This window comes from Cupressus sempervirens, chromosome 4 (assembly GCF_028749045.1).
Source record: "Cupressus sempervirens isolate cs-2001-9-10 chromosome 4, ASM2874904v1, whole genome shotgun sequence".
NCBI lineage: Eukaryota > Viridiplantae > Streptophyta > Pinopsida > Cupressales > Cupressaceae > Cupressus > Cupressus sempervirens.
The window spans coordinates 488,368,558-488,383,523 of record NC_143121.1 but is presented as its reverse complement, the minus strand read 5'-3'; the positions used below and the strand labels follow the sequence as shown (position 1 = coordinate 488,383,523).

General features: G+C 32.7%; 1 protein-coding gene across 2 annotated transcripts in view; it reads left to right on the top strand.

Moving 5' to 3' along the window:
• The first annotated feature begins 5,774 nt into the window (after positions 1 to 5,774).
• LOC149562077 (cactus-binding carboxy-terminal, cactin) overlaps positions 5,775 to 14,966 on the top strand; it is a 203,787-nt gene continuing 194,595 nt past the window's right edge. For both annotated transcript variants that reach the window (XM_089825617.1, XM_089825616.1), the window contains exons 1-2: positions 5,775 to 6,156; positions 6,222 to 6,313. In XM_089825617.1, the coding sequence (XP_089681743.1) occupies positions 5,932 to 6,156; positions 6,222 to 6,313 (317 nt within the window). In that variant the 5' untranslated portion in view covers positions 5,775 to 5,931. The remainder of the gene's footprint in view (positions 6,157 to 6,221; positions 6,314 to 14,966) is intronic.

Sequence of the window (14,966 nt, the reverse complement as noted above, 5' to 3'; positions counted from 1 at the left end):
TATTTTTGATTAGGGATTCAAAAATTTGAACTATTTCATGGCACACCCATATGGAAAAATTTGAAGTATTTCATGACACACCCATATGGATTTTGATAGTAGCCATAAAAACAAATCCTTTCTTATTGATCTATGTGCTTGTTCAAGTTGAATGGAGGTGAAGCACTACTTGAAGGTTTTTTTCCATCCATTTGTAAGGAATTAATTTATCATCCTTTGCTTGACATGCATTGTTGACTTGGATTGTTATGAGTTACAACCAGAGTTTTGCACAAAGTTATAATAGTAACTTAAATATTATTTTTAATTCTATTTGTTTTGTTCCAAATTCTAATCATTCACCATTATAATAAGAATCAAACTATTTTATATCATCTTCTACCATAATCATTTACAACAAGTCAAGTCTTGTGGTACTACGAAACTCAAGCCAAGACGTGTAATTGAGAACCACTTCTGATGTAGAACATGGGTACAAATAAGGATGGATTCTTGTTAAAGAAATAAAAAAAATTGTTTAGGGACACCCAAGATATATGATGCTTTTTTACCAACCGAGATCCTCTTAAATCAACAAAATTGGATGAGTTTGTGATCAACAAATTAACCCCCATAATCACATAATTGACCTAGCATAGACTAATAGTTAGATCCCCATAAGAAATAGATAACTAGAGGTAGATATTTAAGTGAGTGCGATATATTAATAAGTATAATGAATACTTAGAATATATTATTTAAAGACAAACTAACAATAATTATATAGAAATACATGTATTGATATTTATGAATGAATAAGAAATTAGAAAAATTTATTCAACTTTATATAAATAATATCATTTAATTAAGCTGATAGGCTTCTCCTATAGAACGAACGCTCCAAATTAAATACATTGTGAGTCTCATGCATAGTCACCTGTCTCATTTATTGGTCTCATGCAATAAATAAGATGCAATGAGAAACACCTGTTTGTTCTTGTTTCCTTTTGTCACTTAATAGGTTACAAAAATTTACATCGAGCCACCAAAGTAGTAGCACTACAAGACACATGTAGTTTTAAATGAGAGAAAAATGACGTTGAAGATGGGTTTGGAGGGAGAGGAATGAACAAAGGACTAGTTAACTGCCCCACGTCACACATTACCAGTCAATGTTTGTTTGAGATCAGCAGCAATTCCGAGTGTGCATAGCAGAATATAATGCATTCTTTTGGAATGACGTATGGCAGACAAGGATTTGCGATAATTTATTGGCTAGCGAGAGCGTTGGCTTAAATTCAAGATTCAAGATGGGTGCATAAATACAGATGGAGAATAGATGAAGAATATAACCCTTGAAGATTGACCATTAGAAAAATACACTTCTCAAACTACATGTATTTGAAGGCTTTAAATATTGGCCATTCCATACAAATAAGACTGTTCAAGCATCATTAGACCATCTACAGTGAGGAACATGTGACTTATGAAGGCAAATTCAACTTGATTGGTAGCATCAAAACTGATCTCACCACATTTGCAAACTAATGAAATCTCCAAAAGGAAGAATGTGTATAAAGTACTACATCAAATCTGATCTCACCTAGCGAAAAGAGCGTAGAGTTGTAATAGATAACATTGACCTCATATTTGGTATGATCTAGGTAGTCATCTATCAATTTTTTATACAGTCCTAGAAAGCCACAACCACCATAATCCTCATTATCCATCAATTTCTCCTCTCAATTCTTCCACGATTCCCCCATTTCCTCCACACTTCTACAAAGGGGAGATATGATAATACCACTAAGAGAAACCTTGCGACTCTTCACTTAACAACCACATCTCTTCATTTAACACTCGCATCTCTTTGGCTAATTTCTACAGATTGTAGCTTGCCCTCTAATCACTGCATTAGTCTAAATATAATTAAGCTAATCTTTACTTGAGCGACAAGTAAGATAGTGTTATGAATTGTCATATGAACGTGACAATCAAATGCAGAGTGGTTCAGATCCCATATGGTTATCTTCATAGTCATATAGAAATTGTCAAGATTCTCCTCAATTTCTTAAAGGTTACGCAATTCATAGAAGATATTGAATATCAAATTAACATCTCTGATATTTTCTTTGCGAATCAATTCCTTTGTTTGTACTCCTTATTCTTCTCTTGTGGTGAATCATGTTTGTTGTAGATGCTCCCATGATTTCCTTCATTCTTCTTATATCTCCGATATGAATTGCTCATTGTGGTTTAAAGAAATAATATTCTAAGAGTATTGTTCAGAAATGTTCAATATAACTCATCTATTCATTCAATAGTATGAATCATCATAGAGAGTGCTCACACTTAAAAGTGAAAGTCGTGTCTCTCCTCTATATCCATGGAAACTCTTAAGAGTCGCCAACTGTAATTTTTCTTAACTTTGTCTGTTATTTATGCACTAGAATAATAATCATACACATCCTGTTTATTTATTCTGCTTCATGTATTAGGGATTCTATCCATAGGTAATCACCCCTCGATATTCGGATAAGAGCTTCTTGTTTGCAAAATCTGTGTCAGATGTATATATACCTTCAACCCATTTTCAGAGATGACGAGGGGGATAAAAAAATTAATAATGATTTTTGTTCTATAAATGATAATATCAATTTAATGTATTATTATACTAGTATTAAAAATTTCTTGTATGTGTTAATGTAAATATTAATTTTAAGAATGGATCAATATTATAAAATCAATTGATATTTAACTAATAAATAATGTATTCAATCATTATATGTTATATCATATTATAATTATAATTTCTTTAGTTCCTTATTTATTATTAAATTTTATTTGATAAAAATGGGGACATGACACTTCGGGCAGGCCAAGCTTTGCAAAAATCCATGGCTGCTTGTGCTCTGAACAACCAGGGAGAATAGGATACCCAATTAAGACGAACTCTTTTTCTTAGTAGCGTAGATCAAGTTCTCGAGGGTGGGTTTATTCCTTATGCGAATTTGAAAATTTACTTGTCATTGAAATTATTTGCCTTTAGAGTTATGTGTATTCCATGGTAGAAAAGTTCGGATAGAAAATTGTAGCATATTTCTTGCTCGGATTGCAATAGTCTCAACAGGTTGGGGATTTTAAGCAAAGACCTACTTTCAAATAATCTTCCACAATTTTTCTTCAATCTTGAATTATAACACGTGGTACTTGGATCGAAATAATTAGGCATTGGTAAGTTTTACCCATACAAAAATATTGTACTATCAAATTTGGCACACTTACTTTTACTTACATACATTGCATCTATCAAACATTATGCATGTAATGACAATTTACAATAATATTGATAAACTACTATTCACCTTCAAAAATACCTTTGTTGTTAAGCACTTTTGGACCACCCTAGCATTATTGTTTCATGACCAACAATCCTATATATTATAAGAAAATTATGTTGAACCTTTAGTGATCTATGCAATTTCATACAATGATAATATTCATAAAATACACTATTGACTTATCCCTTGAACCTCTTACAGGTACAAGTGCTAGTTATTATTAATATTTACAAATATGAGAGCTAGTTATTAATATTTACATATACGAGAACATTTCTTTAGAACAAGACAAATTAGATTACAATAGAAATGGATCATCTAAATTTCACCATATAATAAGGAACAGATTTACTTTTAATAAACAAGAGACACAATGCATCATAGTTCTTGCCTAATGCATAATGGTTGTAGCGGTGTAGATGAGTGAGAATCTAAATTAACATTATGAATGTATTAATTTTTGCCTTGAAATGCACTTGTGATCTGATAGGATTCTCATATTTTGTTGTTAAATTCTTGTCCTAGAAATGCGCTTGTGATTTGATAGGATGGCTCATATTTTGTTATTAAGTTCTCATGCTATATTATTATATCTTTGGACATTTAAGCCCAAGAATAAGAGGCTAAAGTCCCCAATATGGCACTAAGTACTTAATATCATACTATGATCAATACATATGCTTTAGATAAATTTGCACCTTCTCCATTGACAACTTAAATTATGTGCAATGAGGAAAGATATCCATACCAATATTTGAATTATAGAACTTGAAGAAGTGATGAAGCATTTGGAGTATCACATTATATGTTTAAGCATACCATGCATGCTACTAGACAACCATAAGTAGTTGGAATAACTCCCCCAACAATGTATTATTCTCATCTTGATTATCAAATGGAACTCACACTATTTTTATTTAATCATTAGCATTGGACAAAAACTAGGATAGAGATATAGATAGAGATAAATAACAGTATACAACAATAACAACATAAACATATATGCAGAAGAAAAAAGGATAGATAATATAAAGGAAGAGGAAGAGAGATAAAATAATAAGATAGAGTGATACCAACATAAGTTGTGTGCGAGAGAGAAAGAATTAAATATAATTATTTTTTTTAATAAAATAAATAGTCAAAATAAAATAAATTAAAATATATTATATTTTAATTAATGAAACTAATAATTTAATTTTTATATTAAAACTCACATTTCTATAAGAAAAAATGAAATGTATTGGATTATAAAAATATTTTATAAGTAAAACTAATTGTTTACTATTTAAACAATTAGAGAAGGTTTACTATTTAATAAGTAAATATTTTATATTTTATAAGTAAATATTTTAAACAATTAGAGAAGATTTACTATTTAATGTTTTGTATTTACAAATTTTTCCTAAAATTCAGTAATTTTTAATTATGAAATAATATCTATATAATTTAATATTTACATTTGTAAATAATAAATAGATGTAATACATATAAATTTGATGTTAATGAATAAATATGATATAATAAATAAGAAATAAAATATAACTATTTTATTTTAATACATTGTTTATAAAAATCTAACAATAATTTATATATCTTTTTAAATTGAATTATTTCTATTTTGTGGTTATTTCTTTAATATTTTTTGATATAAAATATAATTATTAATTTAATATTAAAAAATATATTTAAATTTTAAATGTATTTAAACTAAATGATAAATTGTTTAAATAAAAAATATTAATAATAAAAAATAATATAATTTAAAAATTGTAACACTGAACACTATTATAAAATATACTTAAAAAATAATATTGTTTAATTTATTTTTATAAAAGTAAAATAATAGTAATAATTTAACTACTTTTAATTAAAAAACAAAATTTAAAAAAAATTAGAAATTCAAATACAAAGATATAACATATTAAAATTATATTAAAAAGACATTATATATATATATATATAAAATTTGAAAAAGTTATATCAAATAGTAAAAAATAAATATCAATGTAAAACTAATAATAAATATATTTAAAATAAGAAATTAAAAATATTTAATAGATTGTGATAATTAATATTGATTAGACATATTGTGTGAGGTGGAAGATAAAATAATTGGAAAAAAAAATCTTATCAATTTGTCACAAATGTGAAAAAGATTTGTATTTTTTTTTGAAGAAAATTAATTTTCTCCCCCACCACAGTATGGATTGAAAAATATGATTTATAAATTAATGAAAAATTAGAAAAAAATATAAACATTTGAAATCTCATATAATTTTTTAAAATTCTTGGATTTGATTGGTGAGTGTTAATGTCATATTTGGATGCACTAATATTCGTGCGAACGCAGGAACTAATAAATAAAAAATAAATATTAGAGGCTAGTAAGAAAACGTTTTAAACAATAGAACGGCGAAAGCTTGTTACCCCGGCAAGGAAGCTCTATCCCAACCCGTCTGTAACAATTTGACCGCTACACTGTCCGTCCAGAGGCTCTCCAGAAAAGTTGTGTAGGGAACAAAGCCGAAGCTGCATTGGTAACGGAGAGAGAATCCCCCAAAATAAATAATTCACCTTCACACTTACTGTTGATCCGCCGTAGTTGCCTGACATGGCCCGCAAAGAAGAGGAGGAAGAGGATAGGAGAAGGAAAAAATCAAGGTCTTCTCGCTCCAGCAGAAGAAATCGCAGTAGTAGTTCCAGTCCTTCCGCTAACGAAAGTGAAGAGGATGTTATGGAGAAGAAAAAGGAAAAAAAGGATAGAGAGAGTAGTTCCAGCAGAAAGTTTACAGAAGAAGAAATAATGGAGTATTTGGCCAAGAAGGCCCAGAAGAAGGTATGTACCCTTCACTACACTCCTCCTTACAATTTATCTTCTACGCTAAGTTGAGGTTATTGCAGGCTGCCAAAGTTGCCAAGAAGCTGAAGACACAAAAAGTTTCGGGCTATTCAAACGATTCCAATCCTTTTGGCGATTCGAACTTGAACGAGAAGTAAGTATATTGTAATGTTTTTATCGTTTTCCGTATACTGTTAAGATTTTCTTGTTTTTTCCTTAGCATTTATCTGCTGGTAGGCACAGGTTGTACAAGTAATCCACTTCCTATTTATTTTACCTAAATTAAGGGGAATTTAATACCGTTCTGATTCTTTATATGTTTTGGCCCTATAGTCTGCAGTACTTAATTCTTCGTTGGGTTTTGTGACGTCATCAGCAGACTAAATACTACATGACATTTTTTCATATTTTTCTTTTCTAATTGCATCTGCCTAATTGACATAAGCTCTTCAATGAACAAGAGGAGTTCCTAGATGGCTTAATCATATATATTATTCATGGTTACTTTCATGAAGGCCATTATGTCAGCTACTTGTTTGAGCCTTTCTTGCTTTGAAATGTATCTGTGATTGATTGCATTAGTTTGAAGGTTATGATTTAAAAGACCGTGGAACATATAATAGGCAGTTTAGATCAAATAACAAGTATTTTAGATAATGACGTGAAAACAAGGATCACACAGCAATCACAATGTATTGATTTCTGAAATAAAATTATAAATGCTGGAGATGTAATGTTTGAGTGGGAAAAAGTAAATGCCACTATCAGTCGTTTTTACTGTAAAGTACATAACACATCAAACTATGCATAGGTTGAGTCTTCTTTTTTTCTGTTTCCAACATGTGTAGAATTGTGAGATACCCATGACTTTACTAATGGCATCAGCTTACACGTACTTGAATTTTTTACATTATAAAATGCTTCCTCTTTTGTAAACTGGTGAGAAGGCTTCTTCATACAACACTAATGTCTGTTGTCTGAATATACTCACACTATAATCTTGACCTACACGTCAATTGGTCTGAAATTATATGGAGTATGTGTTGAATTGGACTTTATATTCTCAGTGATTCAATCAGACATGGCTTTTATACAAACAAAGTAAACTGATAGTGAAACGATAGCTGCCCATAAAATAGTAGGGGCCTCGTTGAATCTGCGCCTGCTTCAACACTCTGCCACTGGGGCTCGGTCAAAAGGATCTACAATAGAAACTCTATAACTGATATGCACATTTATAATACCGTGACCTGCACGTGTTCTACTGAACTGAAATATAAGTTTTCTTTTTTGATTGGAGAGGATCTCGACTTACTCATATGTCCTTTGCACTCTTGATAAGTTATAACACTGGCTGCCTTATTTAATCTAGGGTACTGTACTTGTTAAGATTTGAACCTGGGCCATATTGGTGATAAATGAATTGTAACTTAACAACATCATAAATAGATGATAGCGGCTGAACTGACATGTCTTTGGCAGATTCATCTAGAAATTTAGCCTCTGGATCCAGCTACACAGATATGATAATCAATATTCTTGGAATAAAATGTTTTTGCTGGCAGTTTGACTAATCCATTTAAACATCTCAACAGGGCCTATGCATATTCTTATCTCGACTTGCAAGTCATAATAAATCAGTTTTAGTTTCAATACTGTTCCAATCCAATAAGTAGACTATAAAATGACAATGAAATTGATCTAAAATAATATAAACATGTTATGTTATGGCGGTGTACTTTCTCTCTATATGTAAGTGACCTAATTATTAGATGTAAACATGGCTTCCTAACAAATATTAAAAAGCATTGCAGAATCCTTTCAAAAATCAGCATTTCATATGACCAGTTTGGACTGCTGTAAATTTGAATGTTTAGTGTGAGCTTGCTAATAGTTGATATGTATAACGTCTTCAGGTCTAGCGAAGCAGCATGGCAGCATTTTTTTACACCTTGAAAGATTTGGCCTCTTGAATTCAGAAAACTCACATGTAGAGGTGGTTGAAAGTAACCTTAAATTTTAATGTAGATCCTACATATAAAGTTTATATTTCATTTATATGGACACTATTTTAATGTAGTTTTCTTCTTTTTCCAAACCACCTTCAAACAATCCTCTTGTGATGCAACTAGACGACTTTCACTTAGTCTCACACTTCTATTATATAATTGCTTCCAAATGAATTTTTTGATATGTATTTATCCCTCCAATTCTGGTGTCTAGTTCACTAGCACAAATCTATTTTAGTCTGTTACTTTATTGAATTTGCCTATTTGCTGATTTAATATTATGCCTATACACATCCATTCATATAGTTGCTCATACTTGAAGAATCACTTGAAGGAACAAAAAGTGGAACATGAAAATGGAAAAATGGCATGTAAAACCACACACAATTGTCAATACAGAAGATTTAAGCTGGAGAGCTCCAGCATGGGAAAACTCCTGCAAGTGGGATTGTGCCATCAGTCCATTATCTCTTAGAATGCAAGTCTGTGAACTCACAAGGCTATGGTATACAAACAGCACCTTCTTCCTCTTACGTCTTGCAATCTCTATTCTCTCCTGTTTCTTCTTCTCTTGTGCTGTATGATTTTGACATCAAAATCTAGATGACTCTTGAGCTCCCTGCCAAGGTTCTCTTTGAATTGAAGCATTTGAAAGCTCCAAATAAGGTACTGACCAATGTAAGACAAATCAGTTGTTTTATCATTTAAGCTGGGTGATTGGTTCTAACTTTTTTTTATTCAGGATGTTTTTGGTCCTAAGAAAAACCCTTTGCAGTGTATGGGTGGCAAGTTTGTTCATGTACAAACCTGTTTGATGCTTGGCTGTTTCAGGGATGGTTTTGGACCCTAGACACAACCAAATCTATTATGTCACAAGGACAGATGTTCATCTTTCACAAAAATGTTTTTACAGGGGCAGATGTCAATCTTTCACAGATGCGTTTCAACAGGGACAGATGTCAATCTTTCACAAACATGTTTATGAGATCTTTAAAAAGATTCAAAGTATGAAGGAACCCTTCTTAGACCTCCCTACGCCTTCCTAGATACTTTGCAACTTGTTCCATGACCTTCTAGATAGCTGTATATTTCTACTTTAGTCTATTACAAGTACAAGGGAGATTAAACTATATAAAATAATGCTTTAAAGGTCACATAGATGTCTTAGTATATACAACAGAAGGAACAAAATAATGATGATTTGGATACAATTTATTCACACCTCCCCACTTAGAAGGTTCTTTTTGTCTCCGAAGGCCTATTTTTCTACAACATGAGTGAACAACTCCCCCATCTTCTTTTTGAAGTACTATTTGGTTTTGGTTAACAGCTGTGCTTCCTGTCCAGTCTGTCAATATTCTTGCTTTCTTCTCCTGGTCTTCTTCACTTCTGCTGCAACTCAAGTGTAAGTAGCATGAGTGTTATTATTCTACCTGTAATATGGAAGGCTTAAAGAGATTTACATTCAGTCTCATGGTGCTCATGCTTTGTAGTATACCTTGCTTGTCACTCCTTGGACTTGTCTTGCACATGCAAGTGGATTTTCTGTAAAATTCCAAGAATTTGCTGAAGGAAAACAATCTGATCTTTGTTGTTCAAAGAGAATAAATTTTTTAATTGATTTCATTCAAAATTAAAATATCATCCTTTTGTTTGACAATGTCAAACTAGTTTACTGACAAACAATTTCTTTCCAAATTACTGCAACTATAAGAAGGATGCAACGTGCAGAGATATTCATTAATCTACTGGCAATTTGATTTCTTCATTAAACTATTACAAAGTTTGAAAGGTAATGCACCTGTACAGGGATATTGACGTTACTCATTCCAGCTGTATCCTGCCACCACCCAAGAGTCTTCTGTGTAAAGGTATTGATTTGAATCATCTAGTACTCTGTTTGAATAATTCTGTGTAAATTTCTACCGTATTTCTATGCTCAGGATGTCGTCACGATGAATTCAGTATATCCCTGTGCTATACGTCTGCCCGACAATATGTATTTACACCATTCATGTCGTTGTAAATCCTGTCTCCTCCACTTTGCCATATAAGACAGAATATAGGCCCGTTCAGATGCAAATAATACTTTATTCCTCAGTGTTCGATTTGATTTTTCCATTGGTGCCGTAGCAAATTCTCCCACATCGAATACCCATTACATTATGTAGCCCTCACTGTCAGAATTTGTCTTTTCTACCTTCAGAAATAATATTTGTTTATTCTCCTACAGCACTTGAACACCTGGGAATTTCCACCTACACCAACTGTGTGCCAATAATCTAATTTGGCTTTTCTCCACTAGGTCAGCCTCGGTCTGACGAAAGGAGAGAGATTAATAATGACTTCTTCACTTGAAGATTCAACGATTCAATTTCCAACCCCGTCTCTCTTTCCATGATGGGCTTATTTAACATGGATTATTCAAGTAAAGAGTCCTGTAGAAGTCCCATAGAACAAACTTCCAAACCGATTGTATTATTATTTGTTAATCAAGTATTATTTGTCAACTTCCTACTTTATTAATTAATTTATATTAGTCCATAGAATTGAAACTAATATAAACTTTTATATATATTAATTGTCTTTACAAAGACAAATATGGAGAGACATTACAAATCTCCCCTCCCTCATGTTGCTTGCCCACAAGCAACTGTAAACTAGGATGTTGGAGCACCTGTTCTTCTTCCCATGTTGCATCATCTATTGGCAAATTCTTCCATTGTACTAGATATTCCTTGATACACCGATTATGTAAATGCCTTTTGCGTATATCTAGAATCTTTTTGGGTATGGTTTCCATTTTTCCTCTGAATCCAAGAGTGGTAATTATACTATTACCTATTTGCCGAGTGTGTTCTTGAGGCAAGAAACGTGAAAAATATTATAGATATGACTGCCCTCTGGTAAATCTAGTTCATAAGCAATTTCACCAATTTGGTAAGGTCCATAGAAGAGGGGCTTCAATTTTTCAATGCCACTGCATTTGAGTGAAGATTGACGATATGGCTGCAACCAGAGGTATACCAACTCACCTTCTTCAAAATTGTGCTCTGCACGTTTCCTATTTGCATAATTTTTTTGTTGATTCTGTGCAGATTGCAAGTTCTCCTTGAGTGCTTTTAAAACATCTTGGCACTCCTGAAGCCAATTTTGTGATTTGGGCACATGACTGTGATCAAAGGCAAGTTCAGTAAAAGATAAAGCATCATACCCATACAAAGCTTTAAATGGAGTCATACCAATGGAATATGATAGGTTGTATTATAACAATATTCACCCAAATGTACCCATCAAACCCAGGCTTTTTAGTGTTCAATAACATAATTATGAAGACACCCTTCAATCCATTTGTTGACAATTTCGATCTGACCATCTATTTGTGGGTGTTAGCTAGTACTATGATTCAACTTTGTACCTGTTAACCTGAACAATTCCTCCCAAAAGATGCTTAGAAATCTACTGTCTCGATCACTAATTATATTCTTCGGTAAGCCATGTAAGCAAAAAACTTCCTTGAAAGATAGTTCTACGATCTAGACAACTGCAAACTCTGTAGTGATTGCAAAGAAATGTGCAAATTTTGTTAGTTTTGTTGGTAGCATGAATGCTGATGATATTTCTATGGGAGAGTATTGTAGATATGCCACTATGATGATATGTTAGATTCATGACTGTGTTTATCATTGATGTCAACATAGTAGTTTTTTGTGGTATCTGACAGAAGAACAATGGAAAGATCAAGTTAGTACGGACGACTAGTTGAGTATTTTCACTATCCGAGGTTATGAGAGATATTTATGAGTATCTAGTATATGCAGTTAACGTCGGATGAAGAAATGTTAAGTCTGGAAGAAGTTATGCAAGTTTTGGTGATGTTTGTTCTAAGATAGAGTTTACAGAGCCATGTCTGGTAAACTTGTTATATCTCTTAGCAGAATTGTTATTCTGAGAATCAAGGTTAAGGATGTGAAGAAGAGATGTTGATGATGACGTGGCTAAGCTCGCTCGTCATAATATTATGTGTACGGGAAGTTATTCAAGTTGCAAGGCAGAAGATTAATGTTATCGCTAAGTGTAACGTGTTCTTAATGTGGTCCTATAATGATTAATTGAGAAGTTCTAACAGCCAACCTCAAGAATTGTTTTATGGACTCGATATAAAGGAAGGACATTTTCCTTTATCATGACATATGTGTGGATGAGATAAAAACGTGATTGTAAGCAGCAGAGAATGCAGAATGCGAAGTTGAGCAGAGCAGAGTGGAAGTGAAGGAAACTTCATTGTTGAGGTTTTGCTGAGTGTTGGATCCGAGGTTCGTGACCTGGTCTACAAGGTCTGACAGTGATTGGTTCGGTTGATAGAACAAAGGAAAGAAGAACATAATAGTAAATTACATGTTTGAGTAGTAAGCTCTTCTTGTAGTTGAAATTGCATGTTTGGGCAATGGGTTCTTCTTGTATAAATTGTACTACAACTCCTAACAGGGATTCAAAGTCTCCTAACAGGGACTCTATGTAGTAAATGTTGTAATAGACTCCTAACAGGGTCCATCCTCTAACAAGGAATATTTATATTAGTACATCATTTGTGGGCATCATTCCCACCAGGGCTTTCCCTCTGATCAAGGGTTTCCCTAGTTAACATTTTGGTGTGTCTATGTGCATTTTATTATGGTTGCTGTTTACTTTGGTTGAATGGTTAAAGTTTGTTAAAGAATATACATGTTTTAATTATTGGATAATTGATTCACCCCCCCTTGACCCCCCTCTCAATTAGCTTGGTAGACTATTGTTTCTAACAAGTTTATCAACTACTACACAAAAACAATCTTTACCATGTGCTCGAGGTAATTTAGTAATGAAATCCATGGATATACTCTTCCACTTCTATTCTGGAATGGGTAATGGCTGGAGTAATCTTGCTGGTTATTAATGCTCGACTTTATTTTGCTGACATGTAATGCATTCTTTCACATAGCACAACACATTATTCTTGAGCCCTTTCCATGTGAACCATTCATAGATTTGCTTGTAAGTTTTGAAATAACCTCGATGTCCGGCCAAAGGTAAATCATAAACTACCTGCATAATTCTCAATTTTAATTTAGAGCCAGGTACTAAAAAGATTCTATCCTTGTAGTAAATAACATCATTCACAATCTTGTATCTATCATTCTGAACATTCCCATCTAGTAAATCACACACAAATGCATTCTTAGAATATGCCACTAATAAAAGAGACTTCCAATCAGTTGTTACTCCTAATATAACATTTATTTCAGGTTTCCTGGATAATGCATCAACAATCACATTGTTCTTTCCTTTAACATATTCAATTTCAAAACCATAAGCTTGAATTTTATTGATCCACTTCTGCTATGTATCATTCAAATCTTTTTGGCCTAAGAAATATTTCAAACTATTACGATCAGTTCTAACCACAAATTTACCATCAACTAAATATTGTCGAAATTTAGCCAATGCATGCATAATTGTCAACATTTCTTTATCATATATTGAATACAATCTTTCAGCGCTACTGAGCTTCCTTCTTTCATAAGCTATAGAATGTTTATTCTGCATTAAAACTGCTCCTATTCTTTCACCAAAAGCATCACATTTTAATACAAAAGGTTGATTGAAATCTGGAAGTGCAAGAACTGGACAAGAGCTCATTAACTCTTTGAGTTTATCAAATACCCGTTGTGCTTCTTTAGTCCGCCTGAATGCTCTATTTTTGGTAAGATCTATCAATGGTGCTCCAAGCTGTGAAAATTCTCTAACGAATCTCCTATAATAATTGCATAAGCCAAAGAAACCTCTTAAATCTAAAAGATTCTGTGGAGTTGGCCAATCCAAATTGGCTCTAATCTTCTCCTGATGTACCTGCAGACCTTTAGCACTGATCATGTGACCCAAATATAAAATTTCTGTCATACCAAATTCACATTTAGAGGTGATGGAACCCAAATTTTCACAAAATTTAGGGTCTCTATTTAAGCAATAATGTTGGAGATCTGATGGAGCCTTGTCATGGGTCCATGTCGAGATGCTAAAGCACATTGAGAGATGCTTCAAAGAGTATATGATTGTAAACATAATGGATCATTTTAATCAATTTCATTGTCTCATCTTAGTCAGTTGAACCTTAAGATTCAAAAGGGAACATAGGCTGCACGTTAACAAGGAGGCCAGGAATTCACATCTCACTTTTTAATCATTAAGGAGACTATGCATTTCAAACACAACATTAAATATCTCTTGCATTGATATGAATCAAATTCTGAAAATGCACGGCTCATAGTGAATGTTTCATGTATCACAACTTGATAATTGAGAGTCTGAGCAAGGGAGTATGCAGTTAGATGCAACCATGAAATCATATTGGGAAAATGGTTTTCAAAAGAGTTAAGTACACATATCAACTGGAAGAATTTGCAGATCTGATATATTAACAAGAAGTATGGGATGCTTTCGTTAGGATGAAGCGAGGGACATATGGACCTGAGAGTGCAATTGATTTTCCTCACAGCTTGCCCAGCTAAAGCATGTCTTCACTTAGTATTCTCTTGGATTCCCGTCTCATGAATGGTAATCCATTTTGCACTCAGTAATGATATATATTCAGCTTTCAAGCATGAAAAACGATGAGTTTTAAGCTTCCGGACCCACAATGGAGATAGTGCAGCAGTAAGGCATTTTTCTGAAGGAAATGTATGATAGAATCAATGATTTGGTATCCACAACAGTCTTATGTAGCAGGAATCCCGGCTGAAGAAGCCCAGGCAGATTTGG